Here is a 17972-nt window from a genome sequence, read left to right as displayed (position 1 = left end):
ACTGTTTGTTTTACAAATCATCCATGTCTGGTATCGTGCACTAAAAATACACTTTACAGCATAACTAGCTTGCCTGGCCTGGGTCAAAGAGCAGTGTCTCAGTAAACTAAAGGCCAACGTGTTTGCAGAAAAGATCAAGATGATAAAATCACAAAACAGAGTGCATAAAAGGCTTTGTTCTCTGAGCCTGATTTATGGTCAACTCTTCAATAAAGTATTACGTGCACAGTGAAACTTTGTGAATTATTTAATTTTACTGCAATATTGCAGTATTGAAATCGTTTTTAATAAATAAAAATGTCAATTTCATACACATGATATGATGTTGTGTATGTTTAACAATTTACTTGATTTGCACAAATGTGTGATTTACGCAACCATTTCATTAGCTACAGAGATGTCAATGGTTAGATGAAATATGTATTTTTCTATGTGACATGAGGCACAGTTGTCTTTCATATGCGTTGCCTCGCGGCCTCGCCTTCTGGCGTATGCAGGGGATCTGTCATATCTATGACAAGCTTTTTGTGTCAACTCAGCTCGAACCTCTTGCTGCATGTCGGCAGAGGGTTTCATGTATATGTAGTTGCATTGCATATCAGATTAAACCAAAGATTCCTTGTAGCATAGTGAGAGCATAAAGATATTTTTATGGATGAAGATTAAATAAGCCTAGGAGTACACTTAATTCTGGTTCAAATAGTGTTAAAATACAAATGTGGTTTCCTGAAAATCAAATAACCTTGGAGTCCATGCTTGTGGTCTGGTATTTAATGTTTTTAAAATAGTCATTCATATGATATTAATAATAATGGTGGACTTTCATCATTCATATGGAAATGATTGTAATTTTATTACGTGTATTTAAAAGCACAAAACACATGGTAAAAATAACAACATACAGAACAATGAGCATTTGGTTGTTCATGCAAAAATAACTATTCAGTAGCTTTCTAACAAGCATTATTTACATCAGAAAAATACTGTACTAGTTTATATCAAACTAAAAATAGAATTTTTGTTTTAAAAAAGGAACTCTTTACAAATAGACATCTTTGGAAGGAAAGAACAGGAGGCCAAAGCGAAAAATCAAAGTGTTGACAAGCAGCTGAAGACAGTTTTATGTGGGGAGTCTGTAAGGCAGAGTTGGAGGAGTGCTCCTTTGATGCAAAGGCCTGCGGGCTGAGAACCTCTCTAAAAGATTTTAAATGTTTGGCAGTTTCCTCGTTTCTTTGGCACAGGCTGTGATTTATTCAATTCTACAGTCTCTGACAGCTTAAGAGGCTTCCCTCGTGTCAGTAAAATCATTCTGCCCCAGAGTCAAAAGAGAAAGGTAAAGGATTCGATACACCTTATTTTTCTCCAAATGAAAATATAATAATTTACATATACTCTATATTTTTCTTTCCAGAATATTGCTACAGTATGTTACAGTGCATGTCTTTATAGATACAAATTGAAATATATTGTTTTGGAAACATCAAATGCAAAAGGAACATAAGTTAATTGAACAATTAAACGAGACGATGCTGTGGCTCTGGGACAGAAATACAATTTCGTTCAAAGCTGTACAGAACAGGTACAACGGCAGTGTTAACTGTAGTCCAGAGCATATAGTAATTATGTATTATTTTTAATAAGCAAAAGTGAAACACAGTAAAATAACACTTAATTCATTATTAATAAACCTTGGTGTTTCTAGACTGATAAAACTTGTGATATCCTCTGAGAGAAATAGGCACCATGACCAGTGTGGTCATTTCATGTTATGTTATAACCACAATACTCAGGCAAACTGTATAGCATGTGACTAAAGGAGTCCTCTTGCAGTAGAACAAGCAGGTTTGAGGCTGGGAGGTGATACTGTTGACACAGGGACAAAATGCACTGTACAATTCTGGATGTATATGCCTGACACTATATGTAAACTCGTTTCATTCCAGTATACGGCGGAAGTGATATGGCAAAACCCAAATGATCTACCTATGAATGTCATCCAGTACAGTCAAACCTCAAACACGACTGAATAATCTACACCAGACAGGCTTTTTTCAGCGATCCTGAGCCACGACAGTAAGTTTTTCTGTATTCCAGTCAGCACCAGTCTTTAGCTGTTTCATTCATACATTAATAATGGTCTTATTTAGCTGGTGGCGTGTGTCTCTGACTGCATTGGGAGTGGCTGCTCTCGCTGAACTTGACCCTCGCTCACCGCCGTGGGATTGTGGGTCTCTGTTGCCCCGGCGACCGTGCTGAGGTTCTGGGGTTCCGATTGGGGAGCTTTTCCCTGGGCCAAGGCCTCTTCGGCTGCGATCCTCATCCTCTCATCCTCAGCCAGCCTGGCCAGCCTTTCCTCTGCCTCTATCTCCTCGGTGGTGGGGATGGAGTTCTTCTTGGGCCTGCCCTTGGGCTTGGTGGGGGCCTCCTGTCCGCCCTTCAGCACCTGGAGCAACATAACGCACACAAACACAGACACATGGCTCAGTGGGGTTGTGATAAATGCTGGCTACGGTCAAAGGCAACCATGGTTATTATAGTAATTAAGGGAAGATGTATGGCTCTGGGCTGCCCCACATAGGGTCATTAATCCGGGGAGTTAACGATTTGAGACTTTTGTTCTCTGAGCTGCTGACCTGACTAGACTAGACTTTTGTGTCCCAGTCCCTCATCATCCCTCCAACTCAGTCATTTCCACCCTTACCACTCCTTCCCTCTACACTGACCCAGGGTCATTGTTGCTATGTGTGTGTGGCACTCTCACCATTTTCTTCCACTTCATCCTTCTGTTCTGGTACCAGGTCTTCACTTGAAGTTGTGTGAGGCCTAGGGACTGGGCCAGGTCTAGTCTGCAGGGAAACAAAGACACACAGTACACACAGCAACTCAGGGTACATGTTTTTGAAACTTGAGTTCATTCTTTATAAGATGAAAAGCAGCAGGAGATAGACAACAGATTTACACAGAGAGGGTGTAGCTGGAGTAATCAAACTAAAATTAATGAGTTACTTTAGCTTTCCAATCACCTGTTGACTATCCTGCCCTGAAGTGCATGCCATCATTAGCCATATACATTGTATCATCTAGATGGCGTTCCCTTTGGAGACTAGCTTGCATCCTAACCATGACTGTATAACCACATTCTGGCATGGTGCATCAAAGTACTGTAGTCTCTTTGATACACCCTCTTATGGTCCAGAGAAAGACTTTACACCTGCAGCATATAGGAGAACCCTTATTGAACATATGTCAGGGAGTTCAGTTATCCAATCATAGCATCTGTATCTGGATGTTCAGGGGGGTATGGAATCCTGGACACTTCCACCACATGTTCTGATCCATGACTAATAAGGATATTGGTTGGCGTGTAACATGATATCCCAGGAAGGGGGTCAGTGAAAGACGGATCAGCCTACAGAGGGAGGGGGCTTTATCTGGTTTTTGAAATGAGATTTCCGCCACATCTCAATTCTAAGTCCTTCACACTCAAATGAGTGGAACTGGCTTTCATTTGATGTAAAGAGAGAGAGAGAGAGAGAGAGAGAGAGAGAGAGAGAGAGGGGTGTGGGAGGGAGGGAGAGAGAGAGAGAGAGAGACTAGATTACTACTGATCCATCAGCTTGCCCTCTGATCTTGTCTCCTCTTCCTATCTTCTCATCCTCCCTTCTTTCATAGAGGAATATTACATAGAGGAACTTCAGTCCATACAACTGTAGACAGTATAGACAGCCACAAGGCCTCAATTATTGAGTGCAGAAGAAAAGTGTGTGTGCATACTTTAAAAAAAAACAACACTCTACACCAAAAATACAGGCAAACCGCCCAGTGGAGAGACTAGAGGCAAGGAAAGTAATTTCAGGAGGGGAAAGCACCTCAGTTATTTATGGTCATTAGTCTTCTATGGAGGGAAACCACACACTTACAGCAACAGACTGCCATACAGTACTGTAGAATGACTCTGCTGGAGGCACTTAGAAGTCCTCTGTTTGCTGTTCAAGTCTCTAACCTGTATCAGCAGGGATTTTAGTTGCAGCTTAATGCATAATGATAATGATGATGATGCTGATTATACTAATCTCAATTAAATAAAATCATTACTGCCTAATGATTTAAATTATTACAGTCTGTGGTGTGGTGTTAGGGGCTTTTTATATGCTGTTTTCCTCCGAGCATTGTCTCAGTCAAAGACCACAGTGTCTCCAAGCCAAGAAATAGCTCAAGAAAAAAAAGCAGAGACACAGAGTTATCTTTGGATCATAACAAAGTGAACTGGGGAGCATGCCACACTTGTGATGTGGGCTTTGAAAGGGGATTTTCTGTGTTTATGTTTTCCATCCAGCTGTGGGTTTAATTAGTTCATCACAGCCAGTGGGAATTTGATTATTGGCATTATACAGATTTGTCAGTGAGGACAGGGTGGGTCGTTTGGATCACCGCTGGGCTATTGTAGTCTACCTCAGCCTGCCTGGGAGTTCACAGGGGAGGTGTGGTGTGGCTCATTGGCTAGAACAGAGAACTGTGATTTGAATTGAAGAAGAGATGCATTGTGGGAGCTTTCCCCAGGATGAGATGTGTATAAACAGGTTAGTTGACAACGTCACAAAAATAATGCGCACATTTCAACATGTCAGAACGCCGTGTGTTGTTGTGATTCTGGATGGTCAGATTGCTAGCAAAAATAACAAGAATCTGCCATGTGGGGAATCGTAGTTGGCTAGTTTCAGCTTGTTCTTGATACCATGTCTTGTTTTGACGTGTCTTTACTGATGTCACGTCTATGCTAATATGGCTAGCTAGCTAATCAACAACTGTAACGATGTGTTTTAGAGACAACAAGTGCTCATCCTACAAATGTATTTGTTTTCAATAAAGCCAACCCCGCCTGTTTTGATTCATAAATCGCCAACCCATCTATAGACAGGGTTGATAACAAGCATGCGCTCACAATTCTTTTTCAGATTCTTCAGGGCCAAGGAGAAGGAACAGGCAGGTTTTAAAATAGTCAAGTTCCAGTAAATACACTGGTGCCTTTTTAGTACAAATCTACAACAATATAAAAAATAACTGACCATTTTCAAAGCATTTCGTGGCTGTTGAGTTTTAGTAAAATAGTGATTTATCTTCTCGCTCTGAACAAGCTGTTGTAACCATGTGTTGCTGAGGTTTACTAGCTGTCTGGTGTTCTTGTTGCTCGACCAAAGGAAAATCTGAGGTTTATGGCTCAATATTAACTTGGGTTATAATGGAAATACGTCCGGTAGGCCAAATCTGAAAGTGGAGTTTAAAATAAAATGGAAAATGTGTTATGGCCGTATGTCAGGTCTCGAAAATGACCCAGGGACTGGAACCTACGACATGGATATTAACATGAATATTACCTCATCTAAATACAGTGTATAAAGCTAAATGCATTTTATATACACCTGCACATATATTACATGATTGGCAGTCAATCAATGGAGTATATTTCTGTTTGCTTGTGTTGGCAGATGTCCCGATTTTCTTGAATAGAGCAGTGTTTCTTTGTTGAGGCTTTTTGCTATTCAAAAGCTTATGGTTAAAATGTTGCTCTTGTCTCAACTAGAATGCTGAGGTAATGCCTGGATTAGATAACTTAACATTACATGACATATTACCCAGGACATACATCAAAATGTTATGATGTTGATGCTGAACCTCTAGTCAGCTATTGCATTTGTTTTATGTTTTATGAAGTTTGGTTGCTTTCACAGAATTTCTCATTTTCACCAGCTTGACTGACCGAATGAAATACGGTATGACATTTGAGAGGTAGTATAATACTGATCTATCAGGAGTTAGCTTCTTTCAAGTAACCAATCAGACTCTGCTTTCATTTTGGCCTATCAGTGGCGAGTTGCAATACGATACTGACCTATCAGGGGTGGAGAGGTACTTCTGTTTCTGGAACTTCTTCTCCAGGCCCATGAGCTGCAGCTCAGTGAAGATGGTGCGGCTGCGTCTGGGTTTCTTCAGCCGGGGGGTACTGTGCTCCGTGTCTGACTCGCTGCTGATGCTGACAGGTGTCTCCCTGTGGGAGGGCTCAGAGACCCGGGAGTGGTGCTGGGGGGAGAGCAGGGTCAGATTGGGGACCTGGCCGGGGGAGGAGGGCTGGGAAAGGTGAGGGGGCAGGTTGGGGGGCTGCCGCGTGATGACTGAGAGGAGGGGGTAGGCCCGCAGTGAGGAGGACCCTAAAAAAGCAAAAAGAGAGATAGGTCAGAGGCAGGGTAAAATGCAGAGCATTAAATACAATTGTACTTTTATATTCTTATTTTTAGTAGTGGTTTTATTTGGTACTGTATGCATCACCACGGATGGTAGTTTTTATAGACCTGTAATAATCATTTAGACTGGGTTCCTTTTCATTGCTCTTTTTTTACGAAAAGTGTTTTGACCTCTTTGATGTAGAAGGTTGTGATCTTAATGACGCACTGTGTGTTTTACTCTGCTACTCTGAACCCACCAATAAAAAAAAATCCTTGGCCAGATAAATGATGGGTCTTTGCCACCCTGAACACACACAAACACACTCACTCACTCACTCACTCTCACACACACACACGGACACGCACATGCACACACACACACACACACACAATGCTGTAAATCCAAAGTGACTATGCCCCTCGCCGTTTAACTCTCTCCCCCATGATTCATCTCTCGTCTTGCTCTCCACCCACCCCCCACCTCTCTCTTCTCTCTCTATCTCTTTATCTATGCAGACAGAAGCAGCGAGACGCCAGAATCAATAAAAAGTAACAAATGTCTGGGGTGGCCACCCACTGGAGCCAAGACCAAGGACGGCGCTCTAGCATAAACATAATATCTGGTGGAAAAAAACCTTATGGCTTCAAATAAACAGCAGATCCCCATGGCATAATTTACGACTGAACTAAGACTGACATAGAAACTAATGCTCTGTCTGCTATGTGGCAGGAGAGAGGGATGTGCTTAGGAAGAAGATATGGAGAGAGATAAAATCCAATGACGGAGTAGAGAGGACATTATGCTGTCACATTACAAACACAGAATAGTCTTTCCCCTTGTGTAATCCTAGATGCCTGTGGTGGATCTGCCTCTCTTATCTCTCCACCAACACATACTGTAGACAAGCTATATTATTCAAACCCTACATTCACAACTGAAAGGATACACCCAGGCAGACTGTGGTCTTAAATTTGTATCCCCTTTCTCTGACATTTTCAGTAATGTTCAGCAGTTATGGGAGCTGTTGTGACAGGGGGTTGGTTGGTCTGGGAGGTAATGGTCTAGGGGTGGGGGGGGGAGATTACTCGCTGCAGCCTGCTCCTACCATATCTACATCCCCTATTCTCTCAGACAGCACCTCGGGCTCATCCCTACATACATGACATCATGCAAGACATCATCGCAGGGCACTGAGCTCATCACTAATCGTTCACCTCGGAGAATAGCTGCTACTGCTGCTGTCTGGACATGATGCCTCCTTCCCTCCACAACGCTCTCCCTCTTTTTCTCTTTCTCTCTTTCGTTCTCTTTCTCTCTCTTTCTGTTACTCTCCTATATTACCGTTGTCTTTGATGTTGAGATTGTGACAAACTGAGGGGAACTGTGCAGATGTCCTAACTTGATTTTTATTAAATGGCATATTTATCTCTGTTACATTTTAACACATATATTTATCTTTCGGAAATATATTGGTATTATTATGGAATAATCCAAAATATACAGATATATCAGAACATAATAAGTCCAAGTGATGAATTGTTCCTGTCATTTTAAATGAGAAGATCGATTGAAAACAAAGAACGGAAACATCTTGATTTCTTTCACGTTCTTCAGGAAATCTCCTGTCAGTGCAGAGCATGAGGTTGTCTTTAGAGTTGTGACAGCTGTGTCTTTTGGATGCTTGTCAGCAGGGAAAAATCAGACCTCATGATGACTTTCCACTGACAACTGAGCTGGCTTCCTGAGCCCAGATCTGACACATTGTTGACAAGCGCCAATGCCCGGTCAAAAGTCTACAAATAAACCATTTGTGTAGCAGGGAGAGTGCACTCTGTCCATGCTAAAGCACACTGATACTCTTGACAAGCACAATCGGAATGATCGGACTGGCACGTGCTTGTGGTAGTCATTACAGAATAAATACTTACTAATAATAGACCAAGAATAGTCTGGAAACATTTGATACACACATGCCTGTTTATCATACATTATCGATAATGTAATCGTTATTGAAGTTTTTAAAAATGTAGATTTTTAGAGTTTAAATCACATTATATACAGTACCAGTCAAAAGTTTGGACACACCTACTCAATTAAGGATTTTTCTTTATTTTTCCTCTTATCTACATTGTTGAATAATAGTGAGGAGATCAAAATTATGTAACAACACAAATAGAATCATGTAGTAACCAAACAAGTGTTAAACACATCTAAATATATTCTGGATTTTAGATTCTTCAAAGTAGCCACCCTATGCCTTGATGACAGCTTTGCACACTCTTGGCATTCTCTTAACCAGCTTCAACTGGAAAGCTTTTCCAACAGTCTTGAAGGAGTTCCCACATATGCTGAGCACTTGTTGGCCGCTTTTCCTTCACTTTGTGGTCCAACTCGTCCCAAACCATCTCATTTGGGTTGAGGTCGGATGATTGTGGAGGCTAGGTCACCTGATGCAGCACTCCATCACTTTCCTTCTTGGTCAAATAGCCCTTACACAGCCTGGAGGTGGGTTGGGCCATTGTCCTGTTGAAAACGAATTATAGTCTTACTAAGCGCAAACCAGATGAGATGGCGTATCGCTGCAGAATACTGTGGTAGCCATGCTGGTTAAGTGTGTATTGAATTCTAAATAAATCACAGACCATGTCACCAGCAGAGCTTCTCCATGCTTCTCGGGTGGAAACCACACATGCGGAGATCATCCGTTCACCCACTTTGCGTCTCACAAAGACACTGCAGTTAGAACCAAAAATCTCAAATTTGGACTCATCAGACCAAAGGACAGATTTCCACCGGTCTAATGTCCATTACTTGTGTTTATTAGCCCAAGCAAGTCTCTTCTTATTATTGGTGTCCGTTAGTAGTGTTTAATTTGCAGCAATTCAACCATGAAGGCCTGATTCACGCAGTCTCCTCTGAACAGTTGCTGTTGAGATGTGTCTGTTACTTGAACTCTGTGAAGCATTTATTTGGGCTAACATTTCTGAGGTGCAGTTAACTCGAATGAACTTTTCCTCTGCAGCAGAGGTAACTCTGGGTCTTCCTTTCGTGTGGTGGTCCTCATGAGAGCCAGTTTCATCAAAGTGCTTGATGGTTTTTGTGACTGCACTTGAAGAAACTTTCAAAGTTCTTGAAATTTTCCAGATTGACTGACCTTCATGTCTTCAAGTAATGATGGACTGCCATTTCTCTTAGCTTGTTTGAGCTGTTCTTGTCATAATATGGGCTTGGTCTTTTACCAAATAGGGCTGTCTTCTGTATACCACCCCTACCTTGTCACAACACAACTGATTGGCTCAAACGCATTATGAATGAAAGAAATTCCACTAATTAACTTTTAAGAAGGCACACCTGTTAAAATGAAATACAATCCAGGTGACTACCTTATGAAGCTGATTGAGAGAATGCCAAGAGTGTGCAAAGCTGTCATCAAGGCAAAGGGTGGCTACTTTGAAGAATCTCAAATATAAAATATATTTTGATTTGTTTAACAATTCCATATGTGTTATTTCATAGTTGTGATGTCTTCACTATTATTCTACAATGTAGAAAATAGTTTTAAAAAATAAAGAAAAACGCTTGAATGAGTAAGCGTATTAATTTTTTTAACTGGTACTGTTTATCATTTGAAGGCATTGACAATGGCAGTTACTCAGTAGAATGAGTCACCATTTTTCTGTTTGCAGGGAAATCTCCAGCAACAAGCTCATTAGTTGTTTGATTTTTACTCCTTATTTTCTGCACCTTTTCTCTTTGTTTAATTGGATTCCAAGATGATGATTCAAGACTTGGCACTCAGAGGCCAAATGAACCTACAGCAACATGTATTGCTTTGGGTACATCATGTGGTGACAGGTTGAGAAGTGTTACATTAGACATATATTTCTTCACTCAACAGCCGTCTTGCCAAGCCAGCCCAAGTCAAACACTGCAGGGATGGGATGGGCAACAGGGTATGCTACTTTTTATTCTGTTTCAACTCTCACAGATCAGATCAGTTAAGTGCCAATTTCAACTCAAATTTGGGTTTCATGAGATGTTTTGAGGTTTCTAGAATGTTATGTGTAGTGTTGTGATGCTATTTTCTAATTTTCAGATGGTACTTGTGTACCAATACAACGGCATTGTGTGTGCAGTGCAGCCTGCATTACAATCTACTGTAAAAATGTGCTGTGTGTGTGTGTGTGTGTGTGTGTGTGTGTGTGTGTGTGTGTGTGTGTGTGTGTGTGTGTGTGTGTGTGTGTGTGTGTGTGTGTGTGTGTGTGTGTGTGTGTGTGTGTGTGTGTGTGTGTGTGTGTGTGTGTGTGTGTGTGTGTGTGTGTGTGTGTGTGTGTGTGTGTGGTGGTTGCATGGGTCAATACTTACTGTGTTAACAGAGACATGATCCTACTCCTCAAGCTAGCCTCGTGGTTAATAGCAGGCCTTATTGTCTGTGGTGGATTAACTGTTAAAATGGGATGAAAACCCTTGGCTCTCCCTGCTTTCTTCCCTAAACCCTCAGCGGTGGCGTATGACTATGCTGCAGTACCTGGGCCCCTCGAGGTCCACACCCTCCTATTTGGCCGTTTTTCATCGCGCTGTCATGTGAGATTACGCTGGAGTTGATCTTTATCTCTCTCACCTCCTTACAGAAATCCAACTAAAAGCCTTGCCCTGGGTTCTGCTGAGAGATAAGACTCCAAATGAAATATTGTAACCCGTCATTACACTGTTCACAGCTCTCCAGCAAGGTAATGTTCTGCTGGAGGTCAGGTCTGTCTAGCAGGTCTATCACTCCTGTAGTTTTACAAGGCACAAAACGAGAGCAGAGAATACGCTCTGAGCTCATCAACTGGTTTTACTGTGTACACTGTCGTAAGGGCGTTTGGCTTGGTACAGGTAAATGGACCGTTATGAAACATAAAGCAGGGAGCAGAGAGGCGTGATCTGTGACAGACAAAATCATCACAGAAAAGAGGGGGTTGCCGGATCAAAGAGGGGAGTAATCACTTTGTTGACATGTTGAGTGGCATCCTACTAGTTGATGCCATATTACATCAAGAACAAACAAACAGCTGTTAATTTGGGTAAAAGCCCTCCAGGCCTCACAGCCTGGTTTGTTGCCTGCCCAGCACCACTGTCCTATAGCAGCCTCTACTGGTAACTGCTGGAGCAGAAGCTCCACACCGTAAAAATATAGAGTCCACGTTCACTGATGGGGACCACATCGGGCCAATGGCCTTTCACTGGCCCTGGGCCTATAAGCCTGCCAGCTTCTATATTGAGCGTTACAAGACATTGAAGTGCGGGACTATACTGTGTCTCACACCTCCTCAGCTACGAATAAGTGGTGGGCACTGGGTAGTGAGATGTGGGCTGGTTACTCTATCCATCCATCACAGGGCTGCCAAAACCCTTTACAGTGCCCTCTGGCACACACCGAAACCCAACATTGCCTGCTATTTATACCTTTGTCACTGTCATCATCAAATTGCAGCGGCTATTATTTCATAGTTTAGGCAATTATCATAATAGTTACTTGAGAGAGCAGTAGTCAATGTTGTTTTGACTCATAACAGCAGGATAACCCATTAAGAATGGATTCCGAAATGCTGCTGCAATTGAAAGACAAAAATGTGATAGTCTTTCATGCCAAATGCTTTTTAGGAAAATTAATTTGTCAATTCCCTGTATAATTATAACACGGTGGTGAAAGCTTTTATGACTGACTACAGAACAACAGTAATTGTGTTTAAATGACCGTTAGTAAAGCCATGATAAGTGGGAAGAAAAGGGAGTTGATGATGATGATTTACAGAAATCAAGTGCTGCTAGATATTTTGTAAACAAAGCATTGTCTGTGTCTTTACACTTTGTGCCAATGTTTTGTTTTTTGCTTTTTCAAATCTGCTTGTATTGATTAAGGAATTATTTTCTGCAATAATGATTTGTTTTGATTGGCCTTTCTGGATACTGAATGAAGAATGAAGGTAGTCTTCCTCACTGAAACAGTTGGATCAAGTGCACGTAACCCATGAATTTATGAGTTGTGCTGCAATTTACGAGATGACAATTGCAATGAATCTTCTATGAATAAAGGTAATTGGGGCTGACTTGCACACTTTATCAGCATACTGTAAACTTTCATGGTGTTTGCACAATCAACTGTAGTGTCAGGCGGACAAATGTCCATCAGTGATGACATACTAACCTTGCCCTTAACCACCATGTACCGGCCCTTACCAATATCAAACCGTGGAACTCTGGCCACATCTTGCAGCCCCATATACACAGAAAGAGAGTTAGGTAGAGGGCATTGCCCATGCTTCAGTAAATGCAAAGTGGCAGCAGTGAAAGTAATTAGGCAAGGCTCTGGGTTTAGCACAGCGCCCACATTAATCCTTCTGAATGAGGACAAGTGGCCTAGTGGTTACGGCTCTAGAAACCAAAAGCCTGTTGTTCAACTAAGTGCAGGGTTGGTTGTTGTGCGTTCTGAGTTTGTGTCTTTTGTCAGAAGAGAATATGTTAAGTTAACAGTGTCACCATAATTAACGGGGAACCAGGTTTCACTTTACAAACCACCTTGATTACAACACTAGGACTTGGCTCATCCTGTATCTATAACATGAACATAAAAGACTGATGCTGATAATGATCTGAATGTCAGCATAATATATTAAACTAATAATCTAGACTGATTAGAGGGATTTACTGATTTCTTGTGAGACAGTATATTGAGGAGTTGTTAAATAAATGTTATAGGTCCCAGTGCATTAGGTTTTAATTGTGAATGAAATAACATGGAATTACAGTTAAAAGGTGAAATAATGTTTTGGATTGGAAAAGGATTGATTAATTTCTGCTGTTTTAAAAGGAAATTAAAACGATCAAGTCTAATAAATAGGTTTCTAAAACACTGGGGTCTACATTAAATCTACTGTACATGTTGCATTTATTTGGTGCTTTTGATTTCATAATTTCACGGGTTAAAGTTACATGACAAAATATCTGTAAAAGCAGGCTATCACAATAGTATTCTCCATAATATAGACCTTTGATAAATATAGACAGCAGGCCAAACACGAATATAAAAGTCCACCATGAGTAAAAGTGCAAGTCAGGCCAGTCGCCTGAATTCATTTTACACATGGTCCATTTCTATAGTGCGCGTCTTGCATTGTTAAACATTGTGACAATCATGACGTCTAATGTGATTCTGGACCTGTCCCTGTTCCGTATTTTCTTATATTAGAGTAGATTTATCGAAAATAAAGTCATGCAAATGCAGCTCAATTTCTCTAAAGCTGTTGTTTGACATGTAATAGATTCTGCACAGGTGTGTTGCGTCATGTTATGGTCTCTACTGACAACTGAATGTAAGATATTTTGTCAATACTCCTAATATAACCATTATCCTTAAGTATTTCGTGATATGAGTAGACACATGATGGACGATCGCCTGAACGTTACAGAAGAATAAGAAGAATATGCCTATAACTCACTTTGTTCATGATAAACAAAATCAGATGTAGTTTTAATACAATGATGATTAGCATTCACTGCATGCATAGAAATATTATATATAAACCATTAACACCATTATGCATTCATCAGCATCCCTTGATTTGACAGAGTTCAAGCATATTCACTTACCCGAACATGAGTGCAGAGGTTTAGGCCTAACGATGAGTGAAGGGCATACTGAGTAAAGAGAAAGTTTCTCAAAGTAATCACAAGTTTCCTTGGAAAGAATTTCGTCAATCATAAAAGTCTTGTAGCGACGCCTGGCTGCTTTCGGCTGTACCGGGGAGGAGAGTCTCAACTCGGCTTGACAGTGCATGATTTCCCGATGTGCTTGGCTTTCGCACTGTGCCCAAATATTAACTCAAAATATCAAAACGAAACCAGTTCAAAGTTGAGAGTTGGGTGTCTTCAAGCGATTTATTGATGCATTTTAGTTTTCCGTTTTCGGAACAGGCTTGCTTTGTTCTATCCCTGAGCGGTACTAACTGCAGTTGCCTTCAACTTGAGCGCAGTGCGCTTCAGAGTGGTTATTATGATCTCAGTACAATGTGCCCGGACGCGTCGCTATATATAAACGATCCCCCCATACACATCTTTACTGCATGACACTGCATATGTCAATCAACGTCTCTCTTGCTCTCTCTCCCCCTCTCACACTGTCCCTCTCTCTCTCTCCCACTATTCAATTCAATTCAAGGCGCTTTATTGGCATGAAAACACATGTTAACATTGTCAAGGCAAGTGAAGTAGATAATATACAAAAGTGAAATAAACAATAAAAATGAACAGTAAACATTAATCTCACGGAAGTTCCAAACGAATATAAAGACATTACAAATGTCACATTATGTATATATACAGTGTTGTGACGATGTGCAAATGGTTAAAGTCCAAAAGGGGGAAAAAATCAACATAAATATGGCTTGTATTTACAATGGTGTTTGTTCTTCACTGGTTGCCCTTTTCTTGTGGCAACAGGTCATACATCTTGCTGTTGTGATGGCACACTGGTATTTCTTTCACCCAGTAGATATGGGAGTTTATCAAAATCGTTTTTTTTCGAATTATTTGTATATCTGCGTAATCTGAGGGAATTATGTGTCTCTAATATGGTCTAGTATGGTCTAATTCGTACTATCTCTCTGTGAATGACAGACACACTCTCTCTCTCCCTCAACCGCTCTCTCTATCTCAGCGCAGCCCAATCCGGTCTCGCTCCTTTGGTCTTCCCTATATACAGTCTAATTGCACAAGGAGTTTAAAAACTATATGATATGATACAATATCTCAGATGACCATTGGATGTATTATTATTATTATAATTATCATTATTATTATCTGCTTTAGTATTAGGCCTAACCTTTCATCACCTAATTATTGTGTTCATATTATTTCTCGAAAATCAATAGGACTACTGATTTTGAGACGCAACTCTCAACCTCGGAAATTACCTGGATGTGCATAGTTAATTGTAATAGAGAAATGTGTAGCCTACTAAATAGAATGAATTGAAATGTTTGGTCATACAAAAGCATGATATTTTGTCACACGCTTCAGGCCTATTATGTTAGGCCCAACTGGTGGGATTACAATGAATGTATAGGTATGCTACGTATGCATGTAGTCTATTTGATGCATTTGGGCTCACACACAAATTAAAAATATACTATTATTATTGTAATAGTTATTCTTTAAAAGCAATCAAGTGATAATAAAAACGACTATAAACGACTATACTAACTGATGGAAATAAAATTAATGAATGTGTATGTAGGCTATGTAGGAATTAATGTATTGAATCAATTTGGGCTTACACATCAATGGGGCGGCAGGGTAGCCTAGTGGTTAGCGCGTTGGACTAGTTCAAACCCCCGAGCTGACAAGGTACAAATCTATCGTTCTGCCCTTGAACAGGCAGTTAAACCCATTGTTCCTAGGCCGTCATTGAAAATAAGAATTTGTTCTTAACTGACTTGCCTTGTTAAATAAAGGTAAAAAATCTAAATCATATTATTATTATAGTAGCTATTCTTTAAAAGCAATTAAGGGATAAGAAAAACGACTATAAACAATCAGTAACACTAAACATGTTTTGCAGTACAACGCTGATTGCAGTCTACCGCAGTCTATAATTATTCTGAGTTGAAAGAGAACCTTTTAGCCTTTGTAATTTCTTATGCACTTGTTTTACGATCGTCTTTTCTATTCCAAATTTACTTTCGCAGCCTAACACAATAACACACTAACGGTATTTTTTAAAATGGTAATAGCAGATTATTATTATGTTATTGTTATTTTATTGTTATTGTTATTTGTTTATTGTGCCGTTATAACGATTTAGTCCTATTTAGTCCTATTAGTCCTATTTGTCAACAAATTTGACGTTACAACCAAAAAGCGATGGCTTGGATATATTTGCGGTTTAAGTAAGGTTCTGTTCCTTTTTACTTGCAAAGAAAAATGACGTCATTCAAAGATGTATTATTTACCCTCAATTTAACTTCTGGCTTTATTACTATCAAGTGTTGTCGAAAACCTATTGGCTATAGGATAACTTCCTGAAAGCGAATACCTATCTATTTTACATTAAACACAGAGAGGACTAGGCAATTACTGATTCGTTTGTGTTTGTGGGTAACTGCCTAGATATATGCCTACTGTCTTTCACATTTTAACTTTTGGGTCTTCAAAATGTAATTTAACTAAAATCATCTAGATTATTTAATTGATTTCACCAGGAAATAAACAGTTTTAGGCTATATATCAACTGCAGGGCCATCGAAAGTAATTACAGAAAATTGGGCAAAGTATACAAGAACACTGATAAATCGGTAAGTAGGCTTAGAGAAATACATTGTATTTTATTGGTGAGTCTTATATGACCCTGCAACAGTTTAGGCATATGTCAGAAATAGTTTTATAGGTGACTGATAACAATACTCCAACCGATGCTAAAATGTCCAATAAAATAACCGATTATCTTACTCATAAAGTGAGTTAATTAATATCGCCCAAAAGTCCATTATAACCTATTTTCATTACTAGTTATAGATGCAAGGGATATTAGTAATCACTAACACATCAATTGACAAGTGTGATTTCTTAGCTAGCAGGCTGTATATTTTCCGGATGTTTTCCAACATGCCTTCAGGGGCTTCGTTATGGTTGGACGAGGAAACTTTAACAGCGCTCCACCTTTGATCTCAGTGGAACATTTAAAATGTATTCCTGCTGAAGTATCATAAACTGAGATTGTAATACAACATATTTAATTAAAAGTTACAGATAGGCTATAATGAAAATGTAGGCTCATATATCACCCGATTGCTTCCCTGAAACGGCTCAGATAACCAACTCAATGTGCAGTTCAAAGGACATTATGTACATTTCAGATGGCTAATTTTATTATGTGTGTTTAAGCAGAAGAAAGACCACAGCAGCGCTAACATCAGACGATAGTGTCAAGTTTACACTTTGAAATGGTGGCATGAACAGAAATTATTATAATTTTCCCAAGCCGTGGGGGTAAATATACCTCCCTGCCAGTGGCGTGTATTCAGGGATGCCAAGCCATGCAAAAAATTGATTAAGAAAAAATACATGAATAATAGTTTATCTTTTGTCTCTGTGTTTCATAATGTTCCTTCAATTCCCAAGAGACTGAATGTATCTCACAGGAGAAAGCATCCGAGCGAGGGAAACAGCGCCCCGCTGTCTCTCTACGTGTAGCCCATCTATCTGATGCGGTCTGGTCCAAACGAGTATGACATTGTTGCCGCCCGTAGCATCGAGGGCAAGGAAAGCCAGCGAGCATCTGGCCTCTCTTGACAAAAAAGTATAACATTTGCCAATCAGCGTTGAGCTAAACCGAGCGAGACGAGCTGTGAATGGTTACGGGGAACCAAAAAATGTGTCAAGAGAAACCAGTTTGTATTTCGCTTCACTCCTATCAAATCCAATTTAGAGCACACGTTGACAGAGAAGCTTGAATTGTTACATCTTGTTGTGCTGTTGTTCTCCGGTGGCTAGCTAGCCAGCTAGCTAAAATGACCCCTTTCCTAAATTAGACATGGATGAAGATAAGGATTTGGACTATATTGTTGTAGCCCTGGCCTGAGAGGATGGAAGGGCAATTTGTAACTAGATGTAGAAAGCTAATCTTAACTAGCTAACGTTGCCCATGATTGGAAGTTAGGATAGCGAGCAAACATTTTAGCCAGGTAGCCTAGGCCAATAAAAAAATATAA

The 17972-nt window shown here is 40.2% G+C and overlaps 1 protein-coding gene across 1 annotated transcript; it reads right to left on the bottom strand.

The window, feature by feature from the left end:
- Positions 1-827: 827 nt before the first annotated feature.
- Positions 828-14298, bottom strand: LOC112267183 (homeobox protein BarH-like 2). The gene is made up of 4 exons (XM_024445375.2): positions 13855-14298; positions 5891-6206; positions 2762-2846; positions 828-2443 (listed from the first exon to the last, which is right to left on the bottom strand). The coding sequence occupies exons 1-4, from the start codon at positions 14039-14041 to the stop codon at positions 2144-2146; spliced, it is 888 nt and encodes a 295-aa protein (XP_024301143.1). The 5' UTR covers positions 14042-14298; the 3' UTR covers positions 828-2143.
- Between the last annotated feature and the right edge of the window lie 3674 nt (positions 14299-17972).

This window comes from Oncorhynchus tshawytscha, linkage group LG14 (assembly GCF_018296145.1).
Source record: "Oncorhynchus tshawytscha isolate Ot180627B linkage group LG14, Otsh_v2.0, whole genome shotgun sequence".
Lineage (NCBI taxonomy): Eukaryota > Metazoa > Chordata > Actinopteri > Salmoniformes > Salmonidae > Oncorhynchus > Oncorhynchus tshawytscha.
This window is presented reverse-complemented; position numbering and strand designations above follow the sequence as displayed.

Excerpts from the sequence above, each read along its gene's own strand:
- LOC112267183 (XM_024445375.2), bottom strand. The coding sequence starts at position 14,041 with ATGCACTGTCAAGCCGAGTTGAGACTCTCCTCCCCGGTACAGCCGAAA. Across the intron at positions 6,207-13,854 it reads ACCTCTGCACTCATGTTCGG|GGTCCTCCTCACTGCGGGCC; the intron begins GTAAGTGAATAT and ends TTGCTTTTTTAG. Across the intron at positions 2,847-5,890 it reads TACCTCTCCACCCCTGATAG|ACTAGACCTGGCCCAGTCCC; the intron begins GTCAGTATCGTA and ends GTTTCCCTGCAG.